General features: G+C 46.2%; 2 protein-coding genes and 1 pseudogene across 5 annotated transcripts in view; 1 reads left to right on the forward strand and 2 right to left on the reverse strand.

The window, feature by feature from the left end:
- Window positions 1-1,295: 1,295 nt before the first annotated feature.
- On the reverse strand, window positions 1,296-19,728 carry DNAJC28 (DnaJ heat shock protein family (Hsp40) member C28). 2 transcript variants are annotated; one of them, XM_036242614.1, is made up of 2 exons: window positions 19,522-19,728; window positions 1,296-2,535 (listed from the first exon to the last, which is right to left on the reverse strand). In XM_036242614.1, exons 1-2 carry the CDS (start codon window positions 19,704-19,706, stop codon window positions 1,347-1,349), a joined length of 1,374 nt encoding a protein of 457 aa, XP_036098507.1. In that variant the 5' UTR covers window positions 19,707-19,728; the 3' UTR covers window positions 1,296-1,346. The 2 variants fall into 2 exon arrangements, with proteins under 2 accessions (XP_036098507.1, XP_036098508.1); XM_036242615.1 differs by lacking the exon at window positions 19,522-19,728 and adding an exon at window positions 4,583-4,852.
- On the forward strand, window positions 4,517-8,303 carry LOC118617542 (annotated as a pseudogene).
- Window positions 19,727-27,558, reverse strand: part of GART (phosphoribosylglycinamide formyltransferase, phosphoribosylglycinamide synthetase, phosphoribosylaminoimidazole synthetase) — a 32,717-nt gene continuing 24,885 nt past the window's right edge. For all 3 annotated transcript variants that reach the window (XM_036242613.1, XM_036242611.1, XM_036242612.1), the window contains 6 exons: window positions 27,030-27,236; window positions 25,826-25,963; window positions 22,340-22,470; window positions 21,101-21,242; window positions 20,043-20,158; window positions 19,727-19,948 (listed from right to left, as the gene is read on the reverse strand). In XM_036242613.1, coding sequence (XP_036098506.1) covers window positions 19,757-19,948; window positions 20,043-20,158; window positions 21,101-21,242; window positions 22,340-22,470; window positions 25,826-25,963; window positions 27,030-27,236 — 926 coding nt within the window. In that variant the 3' untranslated portion in view covers window positions 19,727-19,756. The remainder of the gene's footprint in view (window positions 19,949-20,042; window positions 20,159-21,100; window positions 21,243-22,339; window positions 22,471-25,825; window positions 25,964-27,029; window positions 27,237-27,558) is intronic.

Raw genomic sequence — 27,558 nt, forward strand, 5'->3', positions numbered from 1 at the left:
CACTTTTAACAAAATAGCTGTTCTTCAAACACGAGAGCGCATGTGCCACACTTCAGCACCGCGTCCCCCTCCAGCACTCTGGCTCCACGACCAAAGGCAGATTTACTGAAAATGGATGCGACACAATCATTTCATGAACGCCAAACTCTTGTCATTTGCCAAAAGTGCAAATTGGTGCAAAATTCAGACATCTTGTCTTTGTTTATTAAAGGATTCCTAAGACAGGAAATTAGATCCCTAAGACAGTAACTTGACATTTTCACGTGGCTAAAAGACGCTCTGGGGTGTCCCATACATGACACAGAGAGACCTCAGGTAGGTTTTTATAAATCTAATATTTTAATCTCTGAGTAGAGATGAAGCCATTGAGCTGAGAAGTTTTCACTCCTGAAAGGTCAGAAAATGCACTCAAAACTCTTTACTAGTGGACACAAGAGTCTTTTTCTAGACTAGCTAAATCAACCAGCTTGGCTGACTGATTTCTGCAGCCAATGGACCATAAAGTTAGTCAGGAAAACGTACAATCCAGATATATATTTTTTAATTAGGTACCCACAAGAGAAGGTCAGAAAATGCACTCAAAACTCTTTACTAGTGGACACAAGAGTCTTTTTCTAGACTAGCTAAATCAACCAGCTTGGCTGACTGATTTCTGCAGCCAATGGACCATAAAGTTAGTCAGGAAAACGTACAATCCAGATATATATTTTTTAATTAGGTACCCACAAGAGAAGACCTTTATAAAAAGAGGAGAGTGCAGTAACTCCATAGGTCAATTTCTTCATCTCAACATTTCCACCCATGTAGTGTCCCAAGAGTCTTACCATAGTTAGAGCTGTAATAACGTCAGATGTATAAGTGCAGCAAACTTGCAAAAAACATGCATCATTTGGAGGTTTACTTGCCTACACTCCATAGTTGATTCGTTTTATGACTTTTGATAATATACATAAACATTCTGATTACGTTTAAGTGCCTGTGTTTGAAGATGGCAAAAGCAACTGGTTTTCGATTGTCGGAGTTTAAGACTGCACTGAGACACCTGGAATCCCCTCTGTGACTCCGCCCCAGTCCCTGACGACCGACAATGAACCGGATTCAGTTGTGTTCCCAGAGCTGCTTCTTTCCTTGCTCTATTCCCAGAGCAAAGCTGCTTGGACATTTCTGTGATGCAGTTTCTTACAGCTTTCTCCCGTACACATCACCGAAGATGTCATGAGTTCTGTGACACATCCTGAGGCACACAGTTCGCAGACTCCTGGGTCACAGCCCTAAGTCCCAGCTTCTACGTGTGATGTCAGTACAACTGAAAATGATTTGGGGCAGTACTGTGAACACTGAGATGGTCAGACTTTAATGAATTTCCACATATTCATCCAGTTGAAAAAACCTGTCTTGACTCCAGGTGTTTTCTCCCCTTCTCCCTGATCAATGTTATTTCGGTTTTTATCTGTGACTTCTTTTGTTTTTATAAGGGTCTCATATATTTCCTGGGCTCTGGCAATTTCTTTCTGTGCATCAAAATGGACTTTTTGCCTGGTTAGGAGGGGAACAACTAAATTAAAATCGTTAATTCGCTTGTTTAATTTCCTGATGTCTTCTTGAAATTCCTCACAAATGTGGTCCCACTGTTTCTGTTCAGTGGGTGTCATGGGATTCCCAAGTTTTTTCCTGGACACTAAAATTGCCTCTCTGAGTTGATCAATAGTATCCTTTATTTCCTTTTGCATTAGGATCCATTCCGGTTGGTATCCATTATCTATCAATATTCTGTTCAGGTTGTGAGTCATAGGATCAATATATGAACAGCCAGAAAATTTTTTTAGAGGTTTTCCTTTCCCACTGAGATTGTCAAAATCTCCTTTTGCCATTGATTCCTGGATGAGATCCTCCACTAAACGCTCTATTGCCTGGGTTATCTTTTGTTCTTTAGTCTGCCTCACATCTTTAACAGTTAAACTATCAGCAAAATACTGGCTATGTAGTTTCTGCTTCTGATACTCCATCACTTGCTCAGCTGCACGGTCTGCTCTAAATTGCCGATACTGCTTCTCTCGTTGACTAGGAGTCCCAAATCCAATACCTTCGAAACTCAAGTAATGCCGGTGTTGGGGTGTTTTATATTTTAATTTTTCGTCTTCGTCTGCTTCTTCAACATTTTGCTGTCTGGCATTTGTTTGTTCCATCACGTGGGAAAGCACCTTCCTATAAGCTTCTTCGATCTTTATAAATGTTGCAGAATCAGCAGTAGAAGAGCCGCCATCCGGATGGTACTGCTTGGCGAGCTTACGAAAAGATTCCCTGACATCATCTGGAGAGCATCCTTCATCCAGATTCAGCAGCCTATAGTATTCTCTCATCTTCTTTTTTGACTTATGAGTTGACATCATCCTGTTTCTAATGACTCCAAGATATGGAAGCATTTTCATTTGGTGAGAAATCAGTGCAGCCTTTATCAGGCGAGATCTTAAGATTTGAGCCATCATCACATACAAGGTGTTCATTACTGTACTCGTTCTTCTTCCTAGAAACGATCTATAAAATGACAACAAAGACAGGGTGAAGAAAGTTGTATTACCTGCTAATTTCATGTTCTCAGCAAAAAGGAAGAAATGACAAGTACAACAGGGGGCAGTTCTTTCTAAGGTGGCTGCCAAAATTCTTATAGCTATATAGTAAACCCTTGATTTGGCGGACCTTGATTTAATGGACTTCAGATTTAAGGGACAAAATTTCCAGTTTGTATGTCATATGTGAAAATTAACACCTGTTAATTTTAAAATACTTTTAACCAAGATTTGCTTATAATTAAATTAATTATAATTTTTTTATTAATTCACTGTTATTTATTGTTTTTTAAGATTTTTTTCAAATTGATTTTTAGAGAAAGAGAAAGGGAGAGGGAATGAGAGAGAAACATTGATGTGAGAGTAATACATCTATCTGTTGCCTCCAGCATGCCCCCTCACCAGAGATCAAACCCAAAACCTGGGCATGTGCCCTTACCAGGAATTGAACTGGCAACCTTTTGGTGCATGGGACAATGCCCAACCAACTGAGCCACACCAGCCATTCGTTATTCTAAACAAATTTTAGCAAACATGCCATATGTTGGAAAAACACTGTAGTAATTTCACCAATATAAATAAATATTACAGCCCTGGCTGGTTTGCCTCAGCGGTTAAAGCGTGGGTCCGTGGACCAGAGAGTCCAGGGTTCGGTTCCCGTAAGGGCATGTACCTCGGTTGCAGTTTGTCCTCAGCCCTGGTTGGGGTCGTGTGGGTGCAACCACTTGATGTATCTCTCTCACACTGATGTTTCTCTCTCTTTCTCCCTCTCTCCCTCCTGCTCTGTCTGAGGATAAATGCGAAAATGTCCTGGGGTGAGGATAAAAAAATAAAAAAATAAAAAAATAAATAAATAAAATATTACATATCTACAACTATAGGCTACATATTTAAATCCAAGAGTCACCACTGGTAAACACTGTTCAGTGAATGATTAGCACATGATCACACTGCATCGTGCATGATCACTGGTTGTCATGAGGCCTGACTTTCTGTAACAGGGGATGTTCCCAAGTGCACAAGGCCACGCCCCAGCCCTGTGCACCTGTTTACTCTCAGTGACTGGTGAATGCACATTAGACCTATTCAATATAAATTTAAAATTACAGTAATATATATAGAAAACTTTTCTGTGAAAGTAAGCTTTTCATACATACTTAATTTTAACTACACAAATGTGTCAACGTAAGTAAAAAACAGGTAAACTAATTTGTCGATTTTTTAACACGTGCATTTGGAAAGCCTACTTTATTATATAATGGACTTTTGGCTTTAATGGACACCCTCTCGCCTACATTAGTCCATTATATCAAGGTTTTACTGTATTTTACTTATGTTAGCAGAGAAATGGAAGTTGATGATGTCTAGCATTAACATGTTGTGATATAACATGGATTCCATAACCAACCACAGAATTTTAGAGCAGGCAAGTTCTTAGAGAGCAGCTCATCCAATCTTCTCATCTGGAAAGAAAACGTCAGCCCTGAAGGTGAGGCAGCACAAGCGAGTCACACAGCACGGTGTGCAGGATGGTTAGGGTTAGGGCAAGGGCACAACAAGATGTTTGTCTGCATCCCCAGCTGATTATCAGCTTCATCAGCATCACTGTCTCCATGGGCTCAAGGAGACCTCTCACTCACATGACACAGAGGCCGTGACAAGGTCTGTAGCTAGTCTGACACTAACTCGAATAGAAGTAAGTACCCAGCTGGAAGGAGCTCTTGGCTGCAGGCCGGGAACCAAGGCAGGTCGGCTGCTATTTGGAAAACATATGGCACATGGAGGACAAAGACGTGCACACAGGCAATGGCAATGAACAGATGGAAGTGGTTTAACTGCACGAGTTATCTGACGTGTGAACGTTAAATCTGAGCTCCTGGGGACCCCAATTTTCTGGACAGTTGGGGTCAACGGCTTGTGGGGTCGGCTGGGAGGTGGAGGTGGTGCCAATGGTGGTCGTTGCGGAGAGTGGTCAGTCCTAACGAGGAACACGCCCCGCCCGGCCCCCCACTCACCGTTACAGACGCGGGGAAGGGGTGCAGCGGCTCCCGCCCCCATGCTGCGCCTCTGCGCATGCGTGCGCCGGCCGCCCTTCACGGCCCGGGGGCTCCACCGCGGCCGGCGGCCGGGTCTCCTCCGGACGAGACCAAGGGCCGGTTTACCCTGAGGGTCCTGAGAGACGGCGGAGGGCAGAATCGTACCCAATCGGGACAGGTGTCCTACCTTACCGGGGAACCCCAGGCTCCCTCAAAGCGAGTTCTACCCAAGAGGACACAGGCAGGACATTTTGGGAGGCCCCGCCCCCGGGGGACCCGGCCCGCCCCCGCCCCCACCTCCACCTCGAGCGGGAGGTGGTCCGGTCGATTGGGATTGTGGGAGATGTAGTTCACCGGGAAGTGCGACGCGCTGCGGGATCCGCCGTGCGCATGCGCCCGCGCCTGCGCCTGCCGCGGGGGAGGAGGGGCGAGCAGGGCGCTGCAGAAATGTCGTGAGACCGGGACCCAGGCGTGTAGGGCTCGTGGCAGAGTGGCGAGCCCTTGAAGTCGTAGTGGTTCGGACGGCGACGGCCCTCCGTAGCGTTTTTGGGAGGTGGGGAGACGAGTCCGTTCCCCTGAGCATCCTCTTCCCAGCGCAGACGGGGACACCTGCGCAGAGGCCACCTGCCCGGAAAGGTGCCGCCGACCCGGGCTGGACGCCCAGCCCCGCGTCGGCTCCGCAAGGACTCAGAGAGCAGCTGCCGGGCCGGCCGGCGGTGCGGGCTGAGGACAGGCGAGGACAGGGTCACATCTGGGGTCCCTTGGCTTTAAGCTCAGTCACCGTCACGGGGACTTACTACGAGCAGGTCGTTTCGAAAAAGAAACTTGGGGGTCAGACCGGGGTTGAAAATCCTGTTTCTTTCATTTGCTTTTCTCTGCATCTGTTTACCTGAAAGGTGAGAAGACCAATGACCGGAAACGTGTGTTGAGCACTTACTTTTTGCCAGACACTGTGCCAAATGCCTTTAAGTATAGTTTCGTAACCCTTACAACAGCCCTTGGAGTGAAATGCTGTTTCCCCCATTTTACATATGAAACGATTACATCAGACTCGCTGAGTTTTTGTGAGTTACACAGTGTATGTAAACCACTTGGCACCGTGCCTGGCACGTTACGCAGTTTTTTTTGTTTTTTTTTTTTATTTTTTTTATTTTTTATCGTCACCCGAGGACATTTTTCCATTTTTTGTTCAGATAGAGCAGGAGGGAGAGAGAGGAAGAGAGAGGGAAACATCGATGTGAAAGGGACACATCGAGTGGCTGCCACCCGCACGACCAACCAGGGCCGGGGACAAACTGCAACTGAGGTACGTGCCCTTAGCGGGAACCGAACCCGGGTCTCTCTGTACCGCAGGCCGACGCTCCAACCGCTGAGCCAAACCGGCCAGGGCCGCAGTTTTTTTATTATGTCTCCTAAAAAGAGCCAGAAATAGGTACTAGCTCTTCTACTGTTCTATTCCTCCTGAGTTGTAGGCTGTATAATACTTTACCTTTTCTGTAGGTGCACAGAAAAAAGCTTTAAATTCCGATTCAGAGAGATTTTCTTACAAGCAAACAGTGAACATAAAAGAACTGTGATTCTGCCCTGGCCGGTTTGGCTCAGTGGTTGGAGCTTGGCCTTCAGACGGAAGGGTGGAGAGTTCAATTCCCAGTCAAGAGCACATACCTGGGTTGCAGGTTCCATTCCTGGCCCTCCGTGTCATGAGGGAGGCAACCAATGGATGTGTCTTTCTCTCTCCCCCTCCCTCCCTTCCACTCCTCTATCTAAAAATCAATGGAGAAATATCCCTGGGTGAGGATTAACAACAACAAATCTGGATCTGGGCAGTTTCTGGTGTTGTCTGTGCTAGAGAGTTGCCACATTTGCTTTATCAGTCTCTCTTTATCTATATAGGTTCTTTCATCCCCCCACCCTACCGGCACCCCTCCTGCAGTCATTTAAAAATACTGCAGCCCTGGCTGGTTTGGCTCAGCGGTCAGAGCATCGACCTGCGGTCCAGAGAGACCCAGGTTCGGTTCCCACTAAGGTCACGTACCTCGGTTGCAATTGTACCTGGCCCTGGTTGGGTCGTGCAGGAGGCAACCACTCAATGTGTCCCTTTCACGTCAATGTTTCTCTCTCTCTCTCTCTCACTCTCTCCTTCCCACTCTATTTGAACAACAACAAAAAATACTTCAGTACCAGCCAGATGTGGCTCAGTGGTTGAGCACTGACCCATACACCAAGAGGTCACCAGTTTGATTCCTGGTCAGGGCACATGCCCAGGTTGTGGGTCTGATCCCCAGTGGGGGGCATGCAGCAGGCGGTCAGTTGATGTTCTCTCTCATCGATGTTTCTATCTCTCCCTCTCCCTTGCTCTCTCTCTAAAATCAATAAAGAAAAAGTATTTTAAAAAATACTTCAATAGCCCTTGGGTGTGGCTCCGTGGACTGAGCGTGGTCCCACCAACTGAGATATCCTGGTTCAATTCCCAGTCAGGGCACATGCCCGGGTTGTGGGTTCGATCCCTAGTAGGGGGCATGCAGGAGGCAGCTGATCGATGTTTCTCTCACACCAATTTTCTATCTCTCCCTCTCTAAAAATAATCAATAAAAACATTTTTAAAAATAAATAAAAGTACTTCAGTATTTCCTCAAAACAAGGACATTCTCTTACATCACCATCACACCAAATTCGGCAGGTGTAACGATACGATGTTATTTAATGCAGGGTGTTTTGTTCCAGATTCACCAGGTGTCCTAAGGCTGACCTTCAGAGAAACACACAGGCTTTGCAGTCAGCAGGCCCCGGGAATGATAACCCACAGCATTCTTGTTCAGTTTAGTTACGGCAGAAAGAACACCACCTTAAAATAATGGCTCCCGGATTCCTGTGCACCCCCCCGACTCAGCTTCCCTAGCTCTGCCTGGTGGTGGTGGTCCTGCCTCCGACTTGAAATGTCATCGGGGAGGTGGGAGAAAGTGGAGGCCGTCGGAGGACCGTGCCGCGTGTCGCAGAGGTGCAGTGTGCTGGGAGAACCTTCCACTGCCGCTGCTTTCTGTGCGTGGTTTGCAGGAAAGATTCCGCACAACGGGCAACACGTGGTGAAGAGATGCACTCGAACCCGCTATGGAAAGACGTGGCGGCCACAAGGCTGCGGTTCCGGCCTGGGTGCTGGCATGCTTAACATGGACCAGGGCGGGAGGCTGGGCGTCAAGCCAGGCAGAGTTCAACCTCACAGGCCTGCAACAAATCCAGACACTTCGAAGTTTGCTCAGAGAGCCTGGCTGATGTGGCTCAGTGGCTGAGCAACGACCCATGCACCAAGAGGTCGCCAGTTCAATTCCCGGTCAGGGCAAAGCCAAATCCCTGTGGGGGGCATGCAGGCGGTGGCCAATCAATGTCCTCTCCGATGTTTCCATCTCCCTCTCCCTCGCTCTAAAATCAATAAAGAAAAAAACATAATTTACTCAGAAATGCAGAGGAGCCGAGCAGTGTTCCAGATGTGGGGGTTCCATGTATGCTGCTGAGAGTCATAGGAGCAGGAAAGTCCTGGTACAAAAGCGGCTTCCCCTGTGCCAAGTGTCGAAAGAGTCTTGGATCAACAACTCTGACCGAGGAAGGAAGTGAACTCTGTTGTAAAGGGTGCTATGCAAAGAACTTTGGACCCAAAGGATTTGGCTCTGGCCAGGGAGCAGGAGCTCTTGTTCATGCTCAGTAAAGGTGTAAACCCAGAACCAAGATCACACACTGAGAATCTCTCCATGATCTAGGCACAGATAATCTAACACAAAACGACTGAAATTCGACCAGCTCTTATGTACTGTGTATTGTCCTGCACTTGCACAGGCTGCTGACGCGTAGGAAGAGAGCACTGTATCCTTTTGCTTTATCCATCAGCATTTTCAAGAACCCTTTCTTCTACATTTGAAATAAAACTTCAGCTTGAAAAAAAAATAATTGTCTTTTAAAAAGGTGGCTACACACTCTGCAGTCAGCAGGCCTAGTGATTAGGATGTGGTTATAAGATCAAATTTAGAGTCAGAAAACACACAGGCTGACTAGTATTTTTTTTTTTTTCATCCTCACCCAAGGACATTTTTGCATTCATCTTCAGATAGAGCAGGAGGGAGAGAGGGAGGAAGAGAGAGAAACACCGACCGACATGAGAGAGACATATTGACTGGCTGCCACCCACACGACCCCAACCGGGGCCGGGGACAAACTACAACCGAGGTACATGCCCTTAGTGGGAACTGAATCCGGGACTTTCCCTGGTCCGTGGGCCGACACTCTAACTGCTGAGCCAAACTGGCCAGGGCTTGAGTAGTATTCTTAATGTGATCATGTTACCTTGCTTAATTAAACTCTTGGCTCTTTTAAAAATGTTGGATAACCCTGGCCGGTGGGTGGCAACCACTTGATGTGTCTCTCTCACATTGATGTTTCTCTCTCTCTCTTCCTCCCTGTCTCCCTCCTGCTTTATCTCAAGATAAATGAAAAAAAAAAAAAAAAAGTTAGATAATCTTACACATAAGGACTGTTGTTTTTTAAATTTTTTTTCCTTTATTGATTTTAGAGAGAGGAAGGGAGAGGAAGAGATAGAAACATCGATGAGAGAGAATATCAATTGACTACCTTCTGCATGCCCCCCACCAGGGATTAGGCCCACAACCTGGGCATGTGTCCTGACCAGGAATCAAATTGGCGACCTCTTGGTGCATGGGTCAACGCTTAACCACTGAGCCACACTGGCCAGACAGGACTGTTTTTTTGTTTTGTTTTGTTTTTTTTATCCTCACACGAGGACATTTTTCATTTTTTGTTCAGGTAGAGTGGGAGGGAGAGAAAGGAACAGAGAGAGAGAGAGAGAGAAACATCGACGTGAAAGGGACACATCGAGTGGCTGCCACCCGCACAGCCAACCAGGGCCGGGGACAAACTGCAACTGAGGTACGTGCCCTTAGCGGGAACCGAACCCGGGCCTCTCCGGACCACAGGCCGACGCTCTAACCACTGAGCCAAATCGGCCAGGGCAGGACTGTTGTTTTTTTATTATTGATTTTAGAGAGGAAGGGGGAGAGAGAGAAGCATCAATGTGAGAAACATTGAGGTTGCCTCCTGTACACACCCTGACCGCTGGGGACCAAACCCCAAACCTGGGCATGTGCCCAGACCAGGAATCAAACTGGTAATAACTTTCAGTGCTTGAACAATGCTCAACCAACTGAGCCACACCAGCCAGGGCAGGACTACTTTTATCTATTTTTAAATTTTATTTATTTAGCCCTGGCCGGTTTGGCTCAGCGGTTAGAGCGTCGGCCTGCGGTCCTGAGAGACCCGGGTTCGGTGTCTGCTAAGGGCGCGGACCTCGGTTGCAATTTGTCCCTGGCCCTGGTCGGTTGTGCAGGTGGCAGCCACTCGATGTGTTCCTTTCACATCGATGTTTCTCTCTCTCTCTCTCTCTCTCCCACTCTACCTGAAAAATGGAAAAATGTCCTCCGGTGAGGATTAAAAAAAAAAAAAATTATTTATTTATTTTATATGTTCTTGTTGATTTTTTGAGGAAGGGAGAGGGAGCAACAGAAACATCAGTGAGAGAAACATCGATTGGCCGCCTCCTGCATGCCCCCCACTGGGGACTGAGCCAGAAACCTGGGCATGTGCGCTGACCAGGAATCGAACCAGCAACCTCTTGGTGCATGGGTGGATGCTCAACCACTGAGCCACACCAGCCGGGCAGCACTACTTTTAAATGCAAGTATGTTGGGTTAGATCAGCAATTTTCAACTGGTGAGCCACAAGTTTTAAGACATGCCATACCTGTCTGTTTAGTTGAGGAACTGACCTCTTTTCCCTTAGAATGTCAAGTCAAAAAACGACAACAGCCAACACAATAGCCGTCTAGTATGAATGAATCAAAATTATACCTATGTTTCTTGTCAGATAGGCAAAGGATATATTTTTCTTGTGCCGCAGAATTTTAGTAGTTTGTGTGTGCCAAGCGATGCAAAAGGTTGAAAATCCCTGGGTTAGATGTGCCATTTTCAGTTTAGAGCATCTTTTTCATACGTCTGTGCTCTCACGGTATAGTTGAGCATGTTGAATCAAATTTTTCCATAAACGGGAGAGTAGACAGTTGGCAAGAATTTAGTCAGCACATCAAAACCTTTACTAATTGCGTTGCTGGGTGGGTGGAAGATGGATGATATTTTAGAAAGTTACTAAAAAACAAATGTCCTGACTTGATGGTTACAGTACATGTGTACTGAGCCACTGCACGAAGCGTGGTACGGGAATTGTACCAGCTGTAATTTCACACTTTGACCAAAGCAAGTGGGGGTTGTGTTTTGTTTTTGTTTTCTTTTATTTGCTGGTTCTGTGGTAAACGCAAAGAAGCCTTTTTGTTTCCAATGAGGTGTGGTGCCACAGTAACCCAAACCACACTTCCCTGAAGATTGATGGTTCAATCTGGATGCTAAAACTGAACATTGTCCAGTGTCGTTTGCAGATGGTATCTTCTGGAGCTGCCATTTTTAGAACCACCATGAATATGCTTTCCTCTCTGAATAACATCTTCGTTAATTTCTTACTGTCTGACCAAGGAAGATTTTTTAAAAAATATTTTTTATCGATTTTTTAGAGAGGAAGGGAGAGGGAGAAATACTGATGTGAGAGCGAAGCTTTGATCAGCTACCTCCTGCATGCCATCTATTGGGAATTGAGCCCGAAACCCTGGCATGTGTGACCAGGAATCAAATTGGCGACCTCTCGGTGCACAGGACAATGCTCAGCCAACTGAGCCACACGGGCCAGGGCAAACCAAGGACGATTTTGACATAGTGTCAGCTTGAGGAGAAAGAAGGTAGGTTTATGTAGCTCACCAGCAGTCTGAACTCTAAGGGGAGGGTGTCCGGGAAAGGAGAAGAGTCACATTCATTTGGGTGTTGCCCCGCTCCCCAGCCAGGTTAAGCAGTTACTGAACTATCCTAAGGTGGTCAGGAAGGGCCACACACAGGATCTGGGCATCTTGGCTAATGGTGAACTGCCCTTCCCAGGCAGGGCGTCCGATTCTCACTTTGGGCATTGAATCAATGTGATGATTTATGGTTGAGCCTGACTTCTCTGCATTTGACTGGAGCTGTTCCTTGAAATGATGAATAATGTATGTGCTCCCGCTAATTACAGGCCACGCGCAGGGAGAACGGTGCACGCCGGCTCCTGGGGCTCCAGATGCGAACTGTTTCCAGCCATTGCCTTCACCCGGCGTGTCTACTGAGGTCACTGCTCAAGGGCCTCCTCAGCCTTCAGAACCGGCTCCCAGCTTCACGAGGAGCGACTGACAAATAAAATCCTATGTATTTAAGGCGTACTACTTGAAAACTTGATATATGTATACAATGTGACATAATCACGACAATAAAGCTAATCAACGTATTCATGTAGTTACCATCTTCTCTTTCGGTGAAGACACAATCTACCCTCTTACATTCCCAAGTGCACAATGCAATAGGGTCGGCTATAGTCACACAAAGGTTTTGCAAGTTAAAGACCCGGACGAGGAGGGTGTGCCCCTTTTTCTCACAGCTCCCCAGCTGTCGATGTCAGCAACATAAGTCTGAATCCACGAAGCTGGCACAGAATGCTCTTTGCTGCAGGACCAAGATGCTTGAGAGATTGGTTTTAAAGCTGACTCCAAAGACAGCTTTGGAATGAGATGTTACGGCGCTTCCGTTCAGAGAGCCCGCCATTAGGGATGGCCGGGGACGAATTTGCAGGGCACCGCTTGTCCAGAGACACCTCAAGCTCTAGGTGACACTGGATATGTGGCCCACGCTGTTCTCAATAGAAAAGCATGAAAACGAGCCCATAAATCCAGTTTGTTCCCCAAGCTCCTTTTTGAAGAGGCCATTCTTGATTCAATAATACTTTTTGTATGAAACGATGTTAAAGAATCACTTGATTTCCATTCTTGACAGCTCAGGGTTAAGGATCTGCTCTGGGGAGATCTACAGTGAGCACTTGGCTCTGTCCGAGTTCTTAGGAAATACACATTGAAGTATTTATGGGTAAAGGGACATGAAGCCTGCGGATTGCTCTAGTGACTTGAAATAAATGCATGCATACAGCAAAGGGCTGGAAGCGAGCAAACACCAAACCACATGGAGGGAAATGGTAATTGGGAAATCTGGGTAAAGGCTTTTTGGAAGGCTTTTATATTATTCTTGCAACTTTTCAGTGTGCCATTCTTGATTTCTTTTTTAATTTATTTTTTATCCTCATCCGAGGACATTTTTCAATATTTTGTTCAGATAGAGTGGGAGGGAGAGAGAGGAAGAGAGAAACATCGACATGAAAGGGACACATCGAGTGGCGGCCACCCGCACGACCAACCAGGGCTGGGGACAAACTGCAACCGAGGTACGTGCCCTTAGCGGGAACCGAACCCGGGTCTCTATGGACTGCAGGTCGACGCTCTAACTGCTGAGCCAAACCGGCCAGGGCCATTCTTGATTTCTTAACAAGAATGTATTCATAATTGCCCCAAACTGGAAGCAACCAAGATGTCTTTCAATAGGTGAATAAATTGTGGTACATCTATACAATAATAAAAATAATAATTGAATCATCGAGCCATGAACAGACATGAAGGAACCTTAAATGCGCATTGCACAGTGAAAGAGGCCAATGTGAAAAGGCTGCATGTTATATAATTCCAACCATATGACTGGAAAAGATAAAACCATAGAGACAGTAAAAAAAACAGTGGATTAAAAAATGGGCAAAGGACTTGAATAGACATTTCTCCAAGGAAAATAGACAGATGGCTGACAAGTATATGAAAAGATGGACAACATCACTAATCATTAGAGAAATGCAAATCAAAACCATAATGAGATAACCACATCACACCCATTAGGATAGTTACTATGAAAAATCAGAAAATAACAAGTGATGATGACACTGTGCAGACACTGGAAACTGCACAATTGGTGAGGATGTAAAATGGAGACATTTTTCATTGTTACTGGCATCTAGCAGGTAGAGACCAGGGATGCTGCTGAAAATCCTACAATGCACAGCACAGGACTCCCCACAACAATGAATGCTCTGGCCCAGAATGTTGGTATTGAATGCTGAGGTTCAGGGACCGTTGTTGAAGCAACCCATTCCGGGCTATTTTGATAGCAGCCCTAGCAAACTAATACAACAGGTCTCTGAGCATCATACGTTTCTTCAGTGTACTCCACAAATTTGTACTATCCAAACTGTTTCCCCTGAGATGGAAAACTCTAAGAGTAAGTAGAAACTTTAGCCTCCTCAGTTCCTCCTTGCTGGACATTCCCTTGGTAATCTAGAAATAAAAGTCCTTTTCCAAGTGAGGGGCAATAAGCATTTGAGATAAAAAAGAATCACTATCTGGCAAAACCCCAAAGAGTACCCAGATTTCGGAGACAAAGGCCAGGGGTAGTGAGGAGAAAGGGAAGGGGAACAATTACATCCACAGAAGGCATTTCTGTGGGTTCAGATAAGCTAGCATAGTAACACTAATTCTAAACAATGTATTTAATTTTCAGTTCACTAGTCATCACTGCTGTAGGTATCTGCTTTGTTATCCTTGCAAATGGTTCTTTGGGACACAATGTTACGTTAGGCCCAGTGCAAAGGTTACCTGGCCCTGTTTTGACATTCTAAGGTTTGAAGCATGAGACATGCAAGGCGGTTCCTCTGGGGTGGCAGCTCCAGCTCCATTTCATTTTATTTACTTTTTCGTTAATCCTCAGCAGAGGACATTTCTCCATTGATTTTCAGATAGAGGGGAAGGGAGAAACATCAATGTGAGAGACACATCAATTGGTTGCCTCCTGCACAACCGCTACTGGGGCTGTGGATCAAACCTGCGACCCAGGTACATGCCCTTGACCGGAATTGATCCAGAAACTCTTTGGTCCACAGGCCAACTCTCGCCAAATCAGCTCTTTTTTAAAGTGGCCCGGCCCGGGTTGGGGTCATGCAGGTGGCAATCAGTAGACATGTCTCTCACACTGATGTTTCTCTCTCTCCCTCCCACTCCGTCTGAGGATAAATGTAGAAATATCCTCGGGTGAGGACTGAAAAAAAAAAAACAAAGATAAAAGTGGCCCCTTTGATTATTTTCTCACCCCCTGTCCGGCTGATCCAGCTTTGGGTTGCTGCTCCATCAGGGCCATCGCACCACACTGGGGAGGCTCGAGCCTCCACATACAAGATCAAGATGTCTCTCCTTACTCCACTTGGTCTCTAAGGGAAAGAAGTCCGCTCCTGCTCCTTTAAACACCCTTCCCCCTGACCTGGTGGCATCCCTCTCCTGGGCCCCCTCTGAGCTGCCCATCCTTCCCAGGGCTGCCTCCTCCTCTCTAACTTGGTGACTCAGGGTTCTAGTGCTGTGATGCTCTGCATCTGCTCACTGTGATCACTGGCATCATCTGCACTCACCAACCTGCTCAGTTCCAGGGCCTACGCTGCATCTAAGCTAACGATGGCCCTGGGGTGGTACGAAGGTATTCAGTATACAAATCCCTGAATGTATGCAAGTCCCACCTGCTCTTTGAACACCATTCCTCCCTCACTTTGCAAAAGAAAGGCACACCTTTCACTTATCCGGAATCTTACTAGTGTTCTGTAAACACCCTCAGGACACCGAAGGCACAATGGAAAGGTTGACTTGCTGTGACTGCTGAGAGAGAAATCCTTCCTAAAACTGGAGCGTCTCCTATACTAGCTTTCAACAAAACTGAAGGAAGACCTGACAAACTTGTCAGCCAAGCATCTAACTCAGATGATTTCGATGACGAGCTTGCTTTGTTTCTGATTGCTACCGAAGCAGAGGGACCAGGGGCAGTGCCAGAACAAAGCTGCGCTTTGATGCAGTCTGACTTTGTGTCCACAAATATTTCAATTCATGAACCTTTCTTCTTTTTTTTTGTAAAATGGAAAGATTCAGAATATTAGAATCTCCATACTTTTATTGCAGTGCTGAGTGCAGGTTGGGCTCAGGAGCTAGCATTTTTAAAAGTTTTTTTTTTTATCCTCACCTGAGGACATTTTTCCATTTTTTGTTCAGGTAGAGTGGAAGGGAGAGAGAGGAACAGAGAGAGAGAGAAACAGCAACGTGAAAGGGACACATCGAGTGGCTGCCACCTGCACAACCGACCAGGGCCGGGGACAAACTGCAACCGAGGTACGTGCCCTTAGCGGGAACCGAACCCGGGTCTCTCTGGATCGCAGGCCGACGCTCTAACCGCTGAGCCAAACCGGCCAGGGCTGGAGCTAGCCTTTTTAATAAGCTTATCCCGGAGAGTTACCAGGTCAGCTGAGGAGGATCTGAGGACTAAGGCACACACAGTATGCTTTCTGGCACACAGCGCGGATGTCTTATCTGTGTTCACTCAACATACTGTTGACCGCTCACACGTTGTTTGCACTTGCATTAGCTATTTCAATTTGTGAAACTCAGGGTGGCCCTTTATTCAATGCACTAAAAATTTACTGTAATTACAATAGACAAAATAAAAATACGATACAAAAAATTTCTACCTGAAGTAGCTGGGGAATGGGTATCTGCTGGTTCAAATGAGTGCAGCTCAGAACCTAACACTTCCGGTCCTTCTAAAAGCTCCTTATGTTGATTCACCTTTTAGGCTCTCAGGGCAACTAAAAGACCATGTTTTAAGAAAAATAGTCACCGGTATAAAACAAATCCAACTAGAACATGTAAAGTGTGTGTTTCAAAAGGTGATTGCTATACAGTATACCACACCAAAAAAATTACTAAAATGTATATGTATAAAATACATAGCAGATATGTACAAAGTTTCATTTAAATTTATTATGTATAAAAAAGTATCCTGAAGTTTATTTGGATTGTTTCACTTTCATACGCAATTACGAAAACAGCCGGGACGTGAGATAACTTCTGCATAAAATTGCGGGTCAGCAATGTGTTAAGTGACTTTACATGCTGAGTGTGAAATATTATAATGTAAGTTTAATGCATTTTATAACGTAAGATTAAATGTAGTTCTGATGTATTGTAAAAGCTGAGTTTTTTCAGTGACAGAGCAGCTGTTACCTCTTTTTGGAGGAAGTTCTACTGAGACAGAAGTCACGTGCCACACCCCTCACGTACTTACAGGGCACGGTTCAGTTCAGTGGCTTTAGGTAAAATCATGGGCTGATGGAACTATCAGCACAATCAATTTTAGAACATTCTCATGACCCAAAAAGAAACCCTGCACCCTTTAGTCATCACCCCCAACTACCTCTATCCCCACAGCCCTGGGTAAATACTAATCCACTCTCTCTGAATTTGCCCCTCTGGGAATTTCATGTCAGTGAATCAACTCACATGGGACTGGATTCTTTCACTCAGTGTAACATTTCAAGGTTCATGTTGCAGTGTCTGTACTTCATCCCTTTTTATAACCAAATACTCCATTGCACAGCTAGACCAGATTTTGTTATCAACTGTGCAGTCTGGACTGTTTCTGCTTACAAATGTTTAAATGTTCATTTACAACAAGCTCCAGATAGAGGAGAACGGCCTGTGCTGTGGCAAACTCAAGGGCTTGGGAAAGAACAGCTACCAGAGACGATCTTATAGACAGTGGTGGAGGCCACACTGTACTGAATAACTGGTCAAAAGCAGCCCAAGGTGATGAGAAGCTGACTTTAAAAAGAACCTGGGGTTTTATGAATCTTCTTGAGTTTCTTCAACTGTGGGCTGGACCTTGTTCTGGGGATGCCGAGCATGGTGCCCACTGTTGTGAGAGGCAGTTTGACCCTCTGACCCCGGCTAAGCAGGTGGGGTGATCTAAACTTGGCCAGTGAGATCACCCCGCCTGGACTTTAAGCCTGCGTGATCTACGCAGAGATACACCAGCGTGTGCTTGCTTGCGGACAGCCACACACCGAGTGCCAAGTGGCACCCTTGCCAGCCTCTCCCTGGGGCACGGTCTGGGCTGTTTCTGGCTGCTTAGCACGGGAGAAAAATGCCAAGAAAGAAAGAAACAAGTGACTAGCAGCACACTGTCAAACAGTATAATTATATATTATACTTGAATTACTTAAAAGTTTGTATAGCGGTTAAAAACAGTAAAAAAAAAAAAGCTCTGACTGGGTTGCTCAGTGGGTTGGAGCGTCGTCCTGTACAATGAAAGGCTGTGGGTCTGATTCCTCGTCAGGGCACATGCCTAGGTTGCAGGATCAAGCCCTGGTTGGGGTGCATATGAGAGGCAACCAATCGATGTTTCCCTCTCAAATCAATAAAAACATATCCTTGGGTTAAGATTAAAAAAAAAGTTAACGTTTTCCTCTTTAGAACATTTGGAACCCACACCTGAATCCTTTTCTCTGATTGCTATGCATCCAGCAGGGCTTATTAACAGTGGGAACCCCACCCCCCCGCCCTCGGGTCTTTCTACCTGAACACAGTGTGGTCAAGGGGCTGATTTGTTCTATTTCTGCTTACACAAACGAAAACAAAGACATCTATAATAAAAATGCCCACATGTGCCCTGGCTACCATGCTAAGTGGTTAGAGTGCCATCCTACAAACCAAAGGGTTTCAGGTTTGATTCCTGGTCAAGGGCAAATACCTGGATTAAAGGTTGGATCCCTGGCCCTGTTTCTCTCTCAACCCCCTCCCTCCCCCTCTAAAACTCAACGGGAAAAATATCCTTGGGTGAGGATTAAAAAAAAAAAAAAAGGGCCGTGTTTCTTACATCAAAAAAATATTGATGTGTTTTCACCCTTCATCGTATTATGATTTTTCTTAGCTTAAATGAGTATCACTAAACACATCCAACATGCCCACGTAACAATGAACTCGTCACAAACCGGACAGTGGGGCACCGCCGAAGCCCTGCTGTCTGCCGGTGTCACCCTGCCATTTTCTAGTGTGAAACTGAGAAGTTTCTGGAAACCAGGTATTCACACACATTTTGGTTCTTCCTATCCCAAGATATGGAATCAGCTGTCTTACATGGAGTCCAGGGTCCTTTCAGTGGAGGTTAGTATCAACCTAAGGGCTGGGAAGTTTTATTTCTGAAGTCATAAACTTACATTGGTTTGTCTAACTTACATCTTGGCACTAGCCTCTACTTTTTTTTATCTTAAGAGATAGAGATAGAGAGAGTGAGAGCCTGGCTGGTGTGGCTCAGTGGTTGAGTGTTGACCCATGCACCAAGAAGTCGGAGGTTCGATTCCTGGTTACGGCACCTGCCCAGGTTGTGGGCCCGATCCCCAGTTGGGGGCATGCAGGAGGCGGCCAATCGATGTCCTGTTTCATTGATGTTTCTATCCCTCTCTCCCTCTCCATTCCTCTCTAAAAATCCAAAAAAAAAAAAAATTGAGAGAGAGAAAAACATCGATGTGAGAGATACACATGCCTCCTGCATAACCCTGACCAGGGCTGGGGATTGACCTGAAAACAAGGTACATACGTGCCCTTGACCAGAGTTGAACCCATGACTCCAGTCTGCAGGCCATCGCTCTAAGCGCTGAGTCAAACCGGCCAGGGCAGGCCTGTACTTTTAAAGCATGTGATTTTATCAACCAACAACATTTTTCTTTAGATTTCTTAACTTTCTATAAACTTCACAGGACAGTGTTGGGCACGTGTAATAGGTGCCCAACAATGTTGCGTGAACTCTGCAGAAGCAGAGCCGACTGTTTCTACAGCACAGGGACCTGTGTGGAGAGAAGCCCCCGACTCTCTGGTTTACCCGATGGCAGCTGCTGACCAGTCTACGCGAGGGAGTAGTGTTGTTGGCCGGCTGCCCAGGCCCGGGGGACCAGCACCACAGGTGACGCTGGCCAGAAAAAGAGGGTAAGAAACATTAAGAGTTTTGGAATCTTGTTTGGCTAAGAGTGAAAGGAATTCTGAATGACTAGCTTACTTCTGAAGAAGAAGGTTGTAAACAGGGAGAACTGGAAGACCCCTGGAGGCAATGCACGCACGGAATGTATGTACTGCACCAGTCTTGCTCGCAATGAATCTCTGCTCATTAAAAAAAATGGCCAGAGGTAAGGGTGAGGTCCTCTTTTTTCTTTTTTGGCAATGTTTCTTCTGAGATGAGCACATGATAAAAGCCACCAGGTAAACAGCCAGACTTCTTTCCTCAATCCGCAGCCTCACTCATCCTGGACACAACAGAGCCTGCCGTCCTCACCGAGCCGGACAGCCCCACTGGCCACCAGCTGCAGGGCTGTGGGAAAGATTTTATGTTCTGCCAGTTTCACTCTTTCAGACAGAGTGGCAACAGTATCACCCCTCTTCACTGGAACAGCTTCTTGTAAAATAATCTGTCCAGCATCCACTTCTTCCTGGAAAAGGAAGCAAAATTTTGAACGTGACTTTCTAGCTGGTACAACTCACATCCAAACACCAGTGACATGGAGCAGAAAGGGACATACTCACAGCTACAAAGTGCACAGTGCACCCAGTCACTGTGACGCCGGCGCCCAGGGCTTGCTCGTGGGCATTTGAACCCCTAAAAGAAGGGAGCAAGGATGGATGGATGTTGAGCATTTTCCCTGGAAAGTAAAAGCACAGTGGTCAGAATGAAAACATCCTGCGTATTCTATTCAAGGAAGATGTGCTCTCCTGTCCAGAAGCAGGAGTCAAGAGGAGCAAGACTGCTCTGGGATATGTGTTTCCCTTTCCAGAGACAGAAAGGGAGGACAGGGACATGCAGGCTCATCCAAGGAGGCCCTAGGGCAGCAAATTCCTGCCTTGCACAGCTGAAGACACACCAAGGGACCTGGACAGGTCCCTGCAGTGACAGAAGTTGGACAGGGACAGGGTGGGTGCAGATGTCAAACGTGGATCCTAGGGCTATTGAAGAAAATCCAGCTGGTCGCTGGTGCATACTATTAGGTACATGAAGCCCTCACATAGTGTCCACGTGCATGAACACCAGCCAGACTCCGTCACCAGAGGCCTGTTTAATATTTTCCCACTGCTGCTCTTGCTGCATTCTCTCAGGGAGACAAACTCTTCGGAGAGAAAATGCAGTGTTTGCCCAAATGTGTGCAAAAAAACACAATAGGATGCAGTTGGAACTTCTGTGGGAAGAGGCAGTGACACCAGGCACCGTTTTCTGGCCAGAGCGTCCTTCTCACCATCTCCGGTAGCAGACTGCGCTTTCCGAGGAGAGGGTGGGATACAGCGACTCACTTTCGCTTGCTTCCCAACAAGTAAACACAACTCTTCTGAATATTTACTCAGAAGATGAAGTACTTAAGCTATATTAGAAAAGGTGACTAATTAGAGCAGGCCAAAGAAAACTAGTGAAAAGCAGGAAAATAAATCACCACCGGGAATTCTCTGGGCTAAGGAAAAGGAAACTGCATTATGACCTGTGGCACAGAACAAATGTCGCAGTAAATATTTCATTGGAATTGTTTGGCAGGTGACCCTCCCGCAGTCCATTTTCACTCGGTGTCTCAATGTGGTGTCAAACGGTTTTTGCTTACCATTCCATTTTCTGACAAAGGGACCAGATAAAATTCTCATGAATCCTGCAAGACAGACTATGTCTATGAAGAACTCTTCAAGGACTTGGTTGACTGCAGTGTCAAATTCTACACGACTTTTATATAACTTATGATTAATTACCTGGAATAGAAAAAGAGAAGCATAATCTATTTCAATGAATTACCAAAAATAATTTATTATTAAAATTTTTTTCTTTATTGATTTCAAAGAGAGAGGAAGGGAGAGTCAGAGAGATAGAAACATGAACAAGAGAGAACACCAATTGGCCGCCTCCTGCATGACCCCCACTGGGGATCAGGCCCACAACCTGGGCATGTGCCCTGACCAGGGATCAAACCAGTGACCTCTTGGTGCATGGGTTGATGCTCAACCCCTGAGCCACACTGGTGGCTCAACCTTTACACAGACAACAGTTCACTTCCTTCTACACACTGATAGAGAGTTAAGGAATGGGTAGCATGAAGCAGAAAGGCAAGCCCAGCACCCACCCCAAATCCACAAGATAAGTTTATTGATTTTTTTTTTAGAAGAGAGAGATAGAAACATTGATGTGAAAGAGATACATCAACTGGCTGCCTCCTGCACACCCTCTACTGGGGATTGAGCCCGAAACCTGGGCATGTGCTCTGACTGGGAATCGAACTGGGACCTCTCAGTCCCTGGGACAATACTCATTCCTCATTCCACTGAGCCATACCGGGTGGGCCAGAAGATAAGTTTATTTATTTATCTATTTATTTTTCAGATAGAATGGGAGGGAGAGAGAGGAAAGAGAGAGAGAGAGAAACATTGGCATGAAAGGGACACATTGAGTGGCTGCCACCCGCACGACCAACCAGGGCCGGGGACAAACTGCAATTGATGTACGTGCCCCTAGTGGGAACCGAACCTGGGTCTCTCTGGACCACAGGCCGACGCTGTAACCACTGAGCCAAACCGACCAGGGTGATAAGTTTATTTTTACAAATGTTTTTAATTGATTTTTTGAGAGAGAGAGGGAGAGAGAGATAGAAACATCAATGGGAGAAAGAAGTATCAACATCAATTGGCTGCTTCCTGCCAGGGATCGAGCCTGCAACCTGGCGACGTACACTGACTGGGAATCAAACCAGTAACCTCTTGATGCAGACAGATATTCAACCACTGAGCCACACCAGCTGGGCCAGAAGATAAGTTTAAATACATTGTACGGGAAAAATACCTTTTATGTAACTTACTCTGGTGGGAATGCCTGCTCTCGCTGCTTTATCTAGCCCGGCCACCTCGGGTTTGTTGGAGATAACAACAGCGATGTGTGCAGCACTACTTGGCTCCTGAGTACTGTCTATGAGAGCTTGGAGGTTCGATCCTGAAAAAGAGAAATACAAGTAAGCTCACACTTCTTAAAGAGAGATATGTGACACTTAAAAAACTTTAATTTTTCAATTGCAGTTGACATTCAATATTCTATTAGTTTCCGGTGTTCAGTGGTTAGATATTTATATAACTCACGAAGTGATCCCCTTGCAGAGAAGTCTAGCAGCCGCCTGGCACCATACATAGTTACTGCACTATTGCTGACCAGAGTCCCTACGCTGTACTTGACATCTCAAGACTACTTTGTAACTACTGATCTGTACTCAATTCGTTATCTTTAGGGCAAATGCACTATGTACTCCAGCATCACAGAGAGCGGGGTGCAGGCCCACATGAGGATGGCTTAGGAAGCAGGGCTCTTCAACAGGGACTCCAGACCTTTATTTATTTATTTATTTATTTATTATTATTATTTTTTTATCCTCACCCGAGGACATTTTCCATTTTTTGTTCAGGTAGAGTGGGAGGGAGAGAGAGGAACAGAGAGAGAGAGAGAAACATCGATGTGAAAGGAACACATAGAGTGGCTGCCACCCGCACAACCAACCAGGGCTGGGGACAAACTGCAACCGAGGTACATGCCTTTAGCGGGAACCGAACCCGGGTCTCTCAGGACCGCAGGCCGACGCTCTAACTGCTGAGCCAAACCGGCCAGGGCGGGACTCCAGACCTTTAAAGAAAGGAACTCCCTTTTGCCTTCTAATGGATCTTTTAAACCATTTCTGGCTAAGCCTGCCCACATGCAATCACCAGCTAATTCAGGGAAGGAAAAATGTAAGTCACTCAGACCCACGCTGAGCGGTTTCCTTGTGGGGGCTGCTTGCGGGGACTCATATTCCAGCTCTGTGAACCCAACTTTGAAATACAAGGCTCTCTCTGTCCCTGACTGCCAGGTCTGTGCAAACAGGAAAGGGGCTAAAGTGGGGGTGACCAGGAGGACAAGAAGCATGGGGGAAATATTTGCACCCTTAATAGGGAAGTACCTCGGATGAGGGACAGGGCTTGCGGGATATAGTCTTTGTAAACTGAGCAAGGCCTTGGGATAATTAACAACTCTTACTGACATATCTTCATTACAGAATCTTCTCCGAGCATGCCAGATGGCCCCAGTCTGTGCGCCTGCCCCCAGCAGTGTGCCAGACAGGTTGCTGCTTTAGGCCCACTGCACAAGCCCCCTCTAGTGGGAGGAATTCACTGTGAGCTCTGACTACACCACCCAGAGCCAGGCCTCCAACACTGTGTAGGACACTGCATCCCAGCTCCAACACATCCCTCTCTACAGTACGTCTGCAGTCACTCAGACCCCGTAACATTTAGAGACACATAATTCTTTGGATATTTTCCTCTAAAAAAAAAATTGTCACTCAGCATAATGAACATTTAAGACGTAAAGATAACGTACTGCCTGGCTGGTGTGGCTCAGTGGTTGAGCGTCTACCTATGCACCAAGAGGTCACTGGTTTTGATTCCCAGTCAGTGTACATGCCAGGGCTGCGAGCTTGATCCCCTGTAGGGGGCGTGCAGGAGGTGGCCGATCAATGCTTCTTTCTCACATCTATGTTTCTCTCTCTCTTTCCCTTCCCCTCTTTCTCTCTTTTTTTTTTGTACGTGCCTCTAGCGGGAACCAAACCCTGGACTCTTTGGTCCTCAGGCCGACGCTCCAACTGCTGAGCCAAACTGGCCAGGGTCCCTTCCTCTCTTTCTAAAAAAATCAACAAAAATATATATTAAAGCCCTGGCTGGTTTGGCTCAGTGGTTAGAGAACTGGCCTGCGGACCAGAGAGACCTGGGTTCAGTTCCTGCTAAAGGCACGACCTTGGCTGAAGTTTGTCTTCAGCCCTGGTGGGAGTTGTGTGGGTGGCAGCCAGTTGATGCATCTCTGACGTCAATGTTTCTCTCTTCCTACCTCTCTCCCTCCCCCTCTATCTGAATATTAGTGCAAAAATGTCCTTGGGTGAGGATAAGAAAAAAAGGAAAATAAATACATTAAAAAAGGCAATGTACTATCTATGTCTATTTCTTTTCTTTTTTTTTATTTTTATCCTCACCCGAGGACATTTTTGCAGTTTTTTTTGTTCAGACAGAGCGGGAGGGAGAGAGAGGAAGAGAGAGAGAGAGAGAGAAACATCGATGTGAAGGGACACATCGAGTGGTTGCCACCCGCACGACCAACCAGGGCCGGGGACAAACTGCAACCGAGGTACATGCCCTTAGCGGGAACCGAACCCGGGTCTCTCTGTACCGCAGGCCGACGCTCTAACCGCTGAGCCAAACCGGCCAGGGCTCTATGTCTATTTCTGTAAAGGGATACAATTCCTTTTTTTTTTTTTAAATCCTCACCCGAGGATATTTTTCCATGTTATCTTCAGATAGAGTGGGAGGGGGGCAGAGAGAGAGAAAGAAAGAAAAACATCAATGTGAGACAGACACATCTATCGGCTGCTTCCTGCATGACCACCGACCAGCGCCGGGGACCAAACCACAACCGAGGTACACACCCTTGACTGGAATTGAACCCGAGACTCCCTGGTCTGGTGGCCAAATACAATTAGTTTTTACATAATTAACAAAATGTTACGTTTTTCATTAGGAAATACTAAATACTGTAATATTTGTTTGCTCTCTTTTAAATTTGATGGCAAATAAGGAAGTATTGCAATGTCTCCGTGAGTTGTACTACAGCCTGAGGAAGTAGGCATGCATTCATTTAAACATGCAGAAATAAAGAAACCAACCAACCAAATGGCCCCTACAACAGGTTCTTTGCTTCACCATCAACTTGGGCCTAAGACATACTGAAATTGTGAATGGACTTGTGAGGCAGCCCCTCTGGGGATGTACCTCACAGCAGTCATCAGCATGCGTTCAACGCACGTCACGGGAACTCGCAGCAATGTCACTTACAGCAGTGGGAACAATCAGGCCATATTCATCCAAGAGAATATGACACTGCTATTATTTATTGATTTATCCCTAAGAGTCAAACATACATTTCATATTCTTCTTCTTGTCATTAACAACTAAAAATACTCTTCTACTATTGTAAGACTTTCAACTACAAAGCCATGATGCAAAAAAAGTTGGAATTTCCATCCCCTCTGTTTTTCGCTAGTTTCTCTTTCTTCAACCATCTTTCGGACACCCTTCTCTCTTCCTTTCGGAACCATCCCAAATGCCTGAGAAAGTGCAAAGTCGGAGGCTGCAGGAAGACGATGCTCCTCCGTGACTCCCGCTCCACTCTGCTGGGTGTTCTCACAATTGGAAGGGTTTTTTGGTGGGGAGGAAAGGATGAGGTGGGGGGGAGAGCATTTCCACAGCACTGTAGTAAAAAGGAAGCCACATCTCACCTGTTCCAGATATTAAGACAGCTACTCTTGCCTTTTTTGGTTGGGCAGAAAAGTGACTTTTCATGGTGCCATTCTCCAACACTGACCCATTTATCCGCATGGCTTGAACCAGGTGCCTGACTCTCACACGAGGGGAACCTTCATTCCAAACACGCCCAATAAAGAGGTAAAGAACAACCATGAATTAACAGTGATGACAGAAAGTGTTTTATGAAAACTTTAGAATACTGTATTTTATTCTGATATGCATGGACTAAAATAACAGTTTGTATTACTTATTATTACTCATTCATAAGACCTTCCTTAAGGTGAACATATTACCTGCTTCCACTACAAGCTGCAGCACATGACTGTACCTAAGCCCGCAGTGGATGTATTCTTGCCTGCCAGGCTGTCCCCACCCCTCCATATCGCCTATCCATGATGGTGCTGTTAGCTCCTGGCCTCAAGGGTGGGCATGGAACCCCAGCAAAGCCATTCAAAGATCTGACACAGGACGTTGGGAAAGAGAGGGCCTCTTCTTATTGCAATGTGAGTCAAAGGATGTGGGTTCAAGATATTTTTCCGGTCTTTGGAGAACCTGCCTGAAAATGAAATCTACACAATAAAGGAATGAGAAGCAGATAAAACAAAACCAAGCCCGGATGTCTGTTAGCTAATTTTGAGTGGTTTTCTGCCACTCTGCCAACTTCTAGTACTTCTCAGAGTCCCTGAGAAATTCATAGTAGGTATCAGGGTGCTCACTCACTACTCCTGGATCCGAGCTGAATCACAAAACAGAACCCGAGACAAGATGGTGGGGAAGTGATCCCAGGGACACGTGTAAGGCTCAGGAAGAGTGGTATATGGGAGCCAATATAGCAGCATGTTATTAAACTGGTTTCCACAGCGGGCAACTGGGGCTCGATCCCCCCGGGACCCTCAGAGGATGGCTGCAGACTGTGCCTCAGAACTGTGCCCTTCTTCTGTCTCCGATGTGGGTCATTACTCACTAACTCTCACCCCACTGGACAAGGCTCGTCCTGCGGGGTGCAGTGCCTATGACCGTCACAGAGAGGTCTCAGCCCTGAGGCAGAGGGAAGATATGTGGTGTCAGAGCTGTGTCACAGCGACGGCTGGAACAAGAGGTGGACAGAGAGCGTGGGAGGCAGGACAGTTACATTTAGGGTTGCATGCCGACAGCAACTTAATAAGGAGCAATTACCTTCAGGGCAGGCCACCACTCTGCCAATCACCCAGGCTTCTTCCTGGTGCTGCTGAATGTCCCTCAGAACCTGCTCCGTCAGGTCCTTGGATACCACCAGGGCAGCCCCGATCCCACAGTTAAATGTTCTGGCCATCTCTTCTTCAGAGAGCTGTCCTTCCTGCTGTAACCACGAGAAGATTTTAGGGATCCTCCAGGTCTGAGCATCTGAAAACAGGCATGAGTTGTCTGATGAGCCTCCTGTCTTACACAAAGTATAAAGGCATGCACACACACAGAGCTAGGGAAATCCCACAGCGTTACTATTTAGACAGGGTAAAAATGCACTGTAAGCTGCCTTGTAAACATTCGTACCTTGGACATCAAGAGCATTTTTGTTTACACCGTTGGCCAGCACTCTCAGCTGAGGTTTCGTGCTGTATTAACCACATTCTAGAAACCCTCCAGTTCAGACGTGCTACCCTTTTGAGAAGGTTTAGCTGGGTCTCATTGAGGACCAAAATGCACTGTAGGTACAAAGCAAAACTAG

This window comes from Molossus molossus, unplaced genomic scaffold (genome assembly GCF_014108415.1).
Source record: "Molossus molossus isolate mMolMol1 unplaced genomic scaffold, mMolMol1.p scaffold_m16_p_5, whole genome shotgun sequence".
Taxonomy (NCBI): domain Eukaryota; kingdom Metazoa; phylum Chordata; class Mammalia; order Chiroptera; family Molossidae; genus Molossus; species Molossus molossus.

Bases quoted from the DNA above. Each gene is read 5' to 3' on its own strand.
- DNAJC28 (XM_036242614.1), bottom strand. From the start codon at position 19,706: ATGTGCTCATCTCAGAAGAAACATTGCCAAAAAAGAAAAAAGAGGACC. The intron at 2,536-19,521 runs GTAAGCTAGTCA...GTCATTTTATAG, and splicing joins TACAACCTTCTTCTTCAGAA to ATCGTTTCTAGGAAGAAGAA.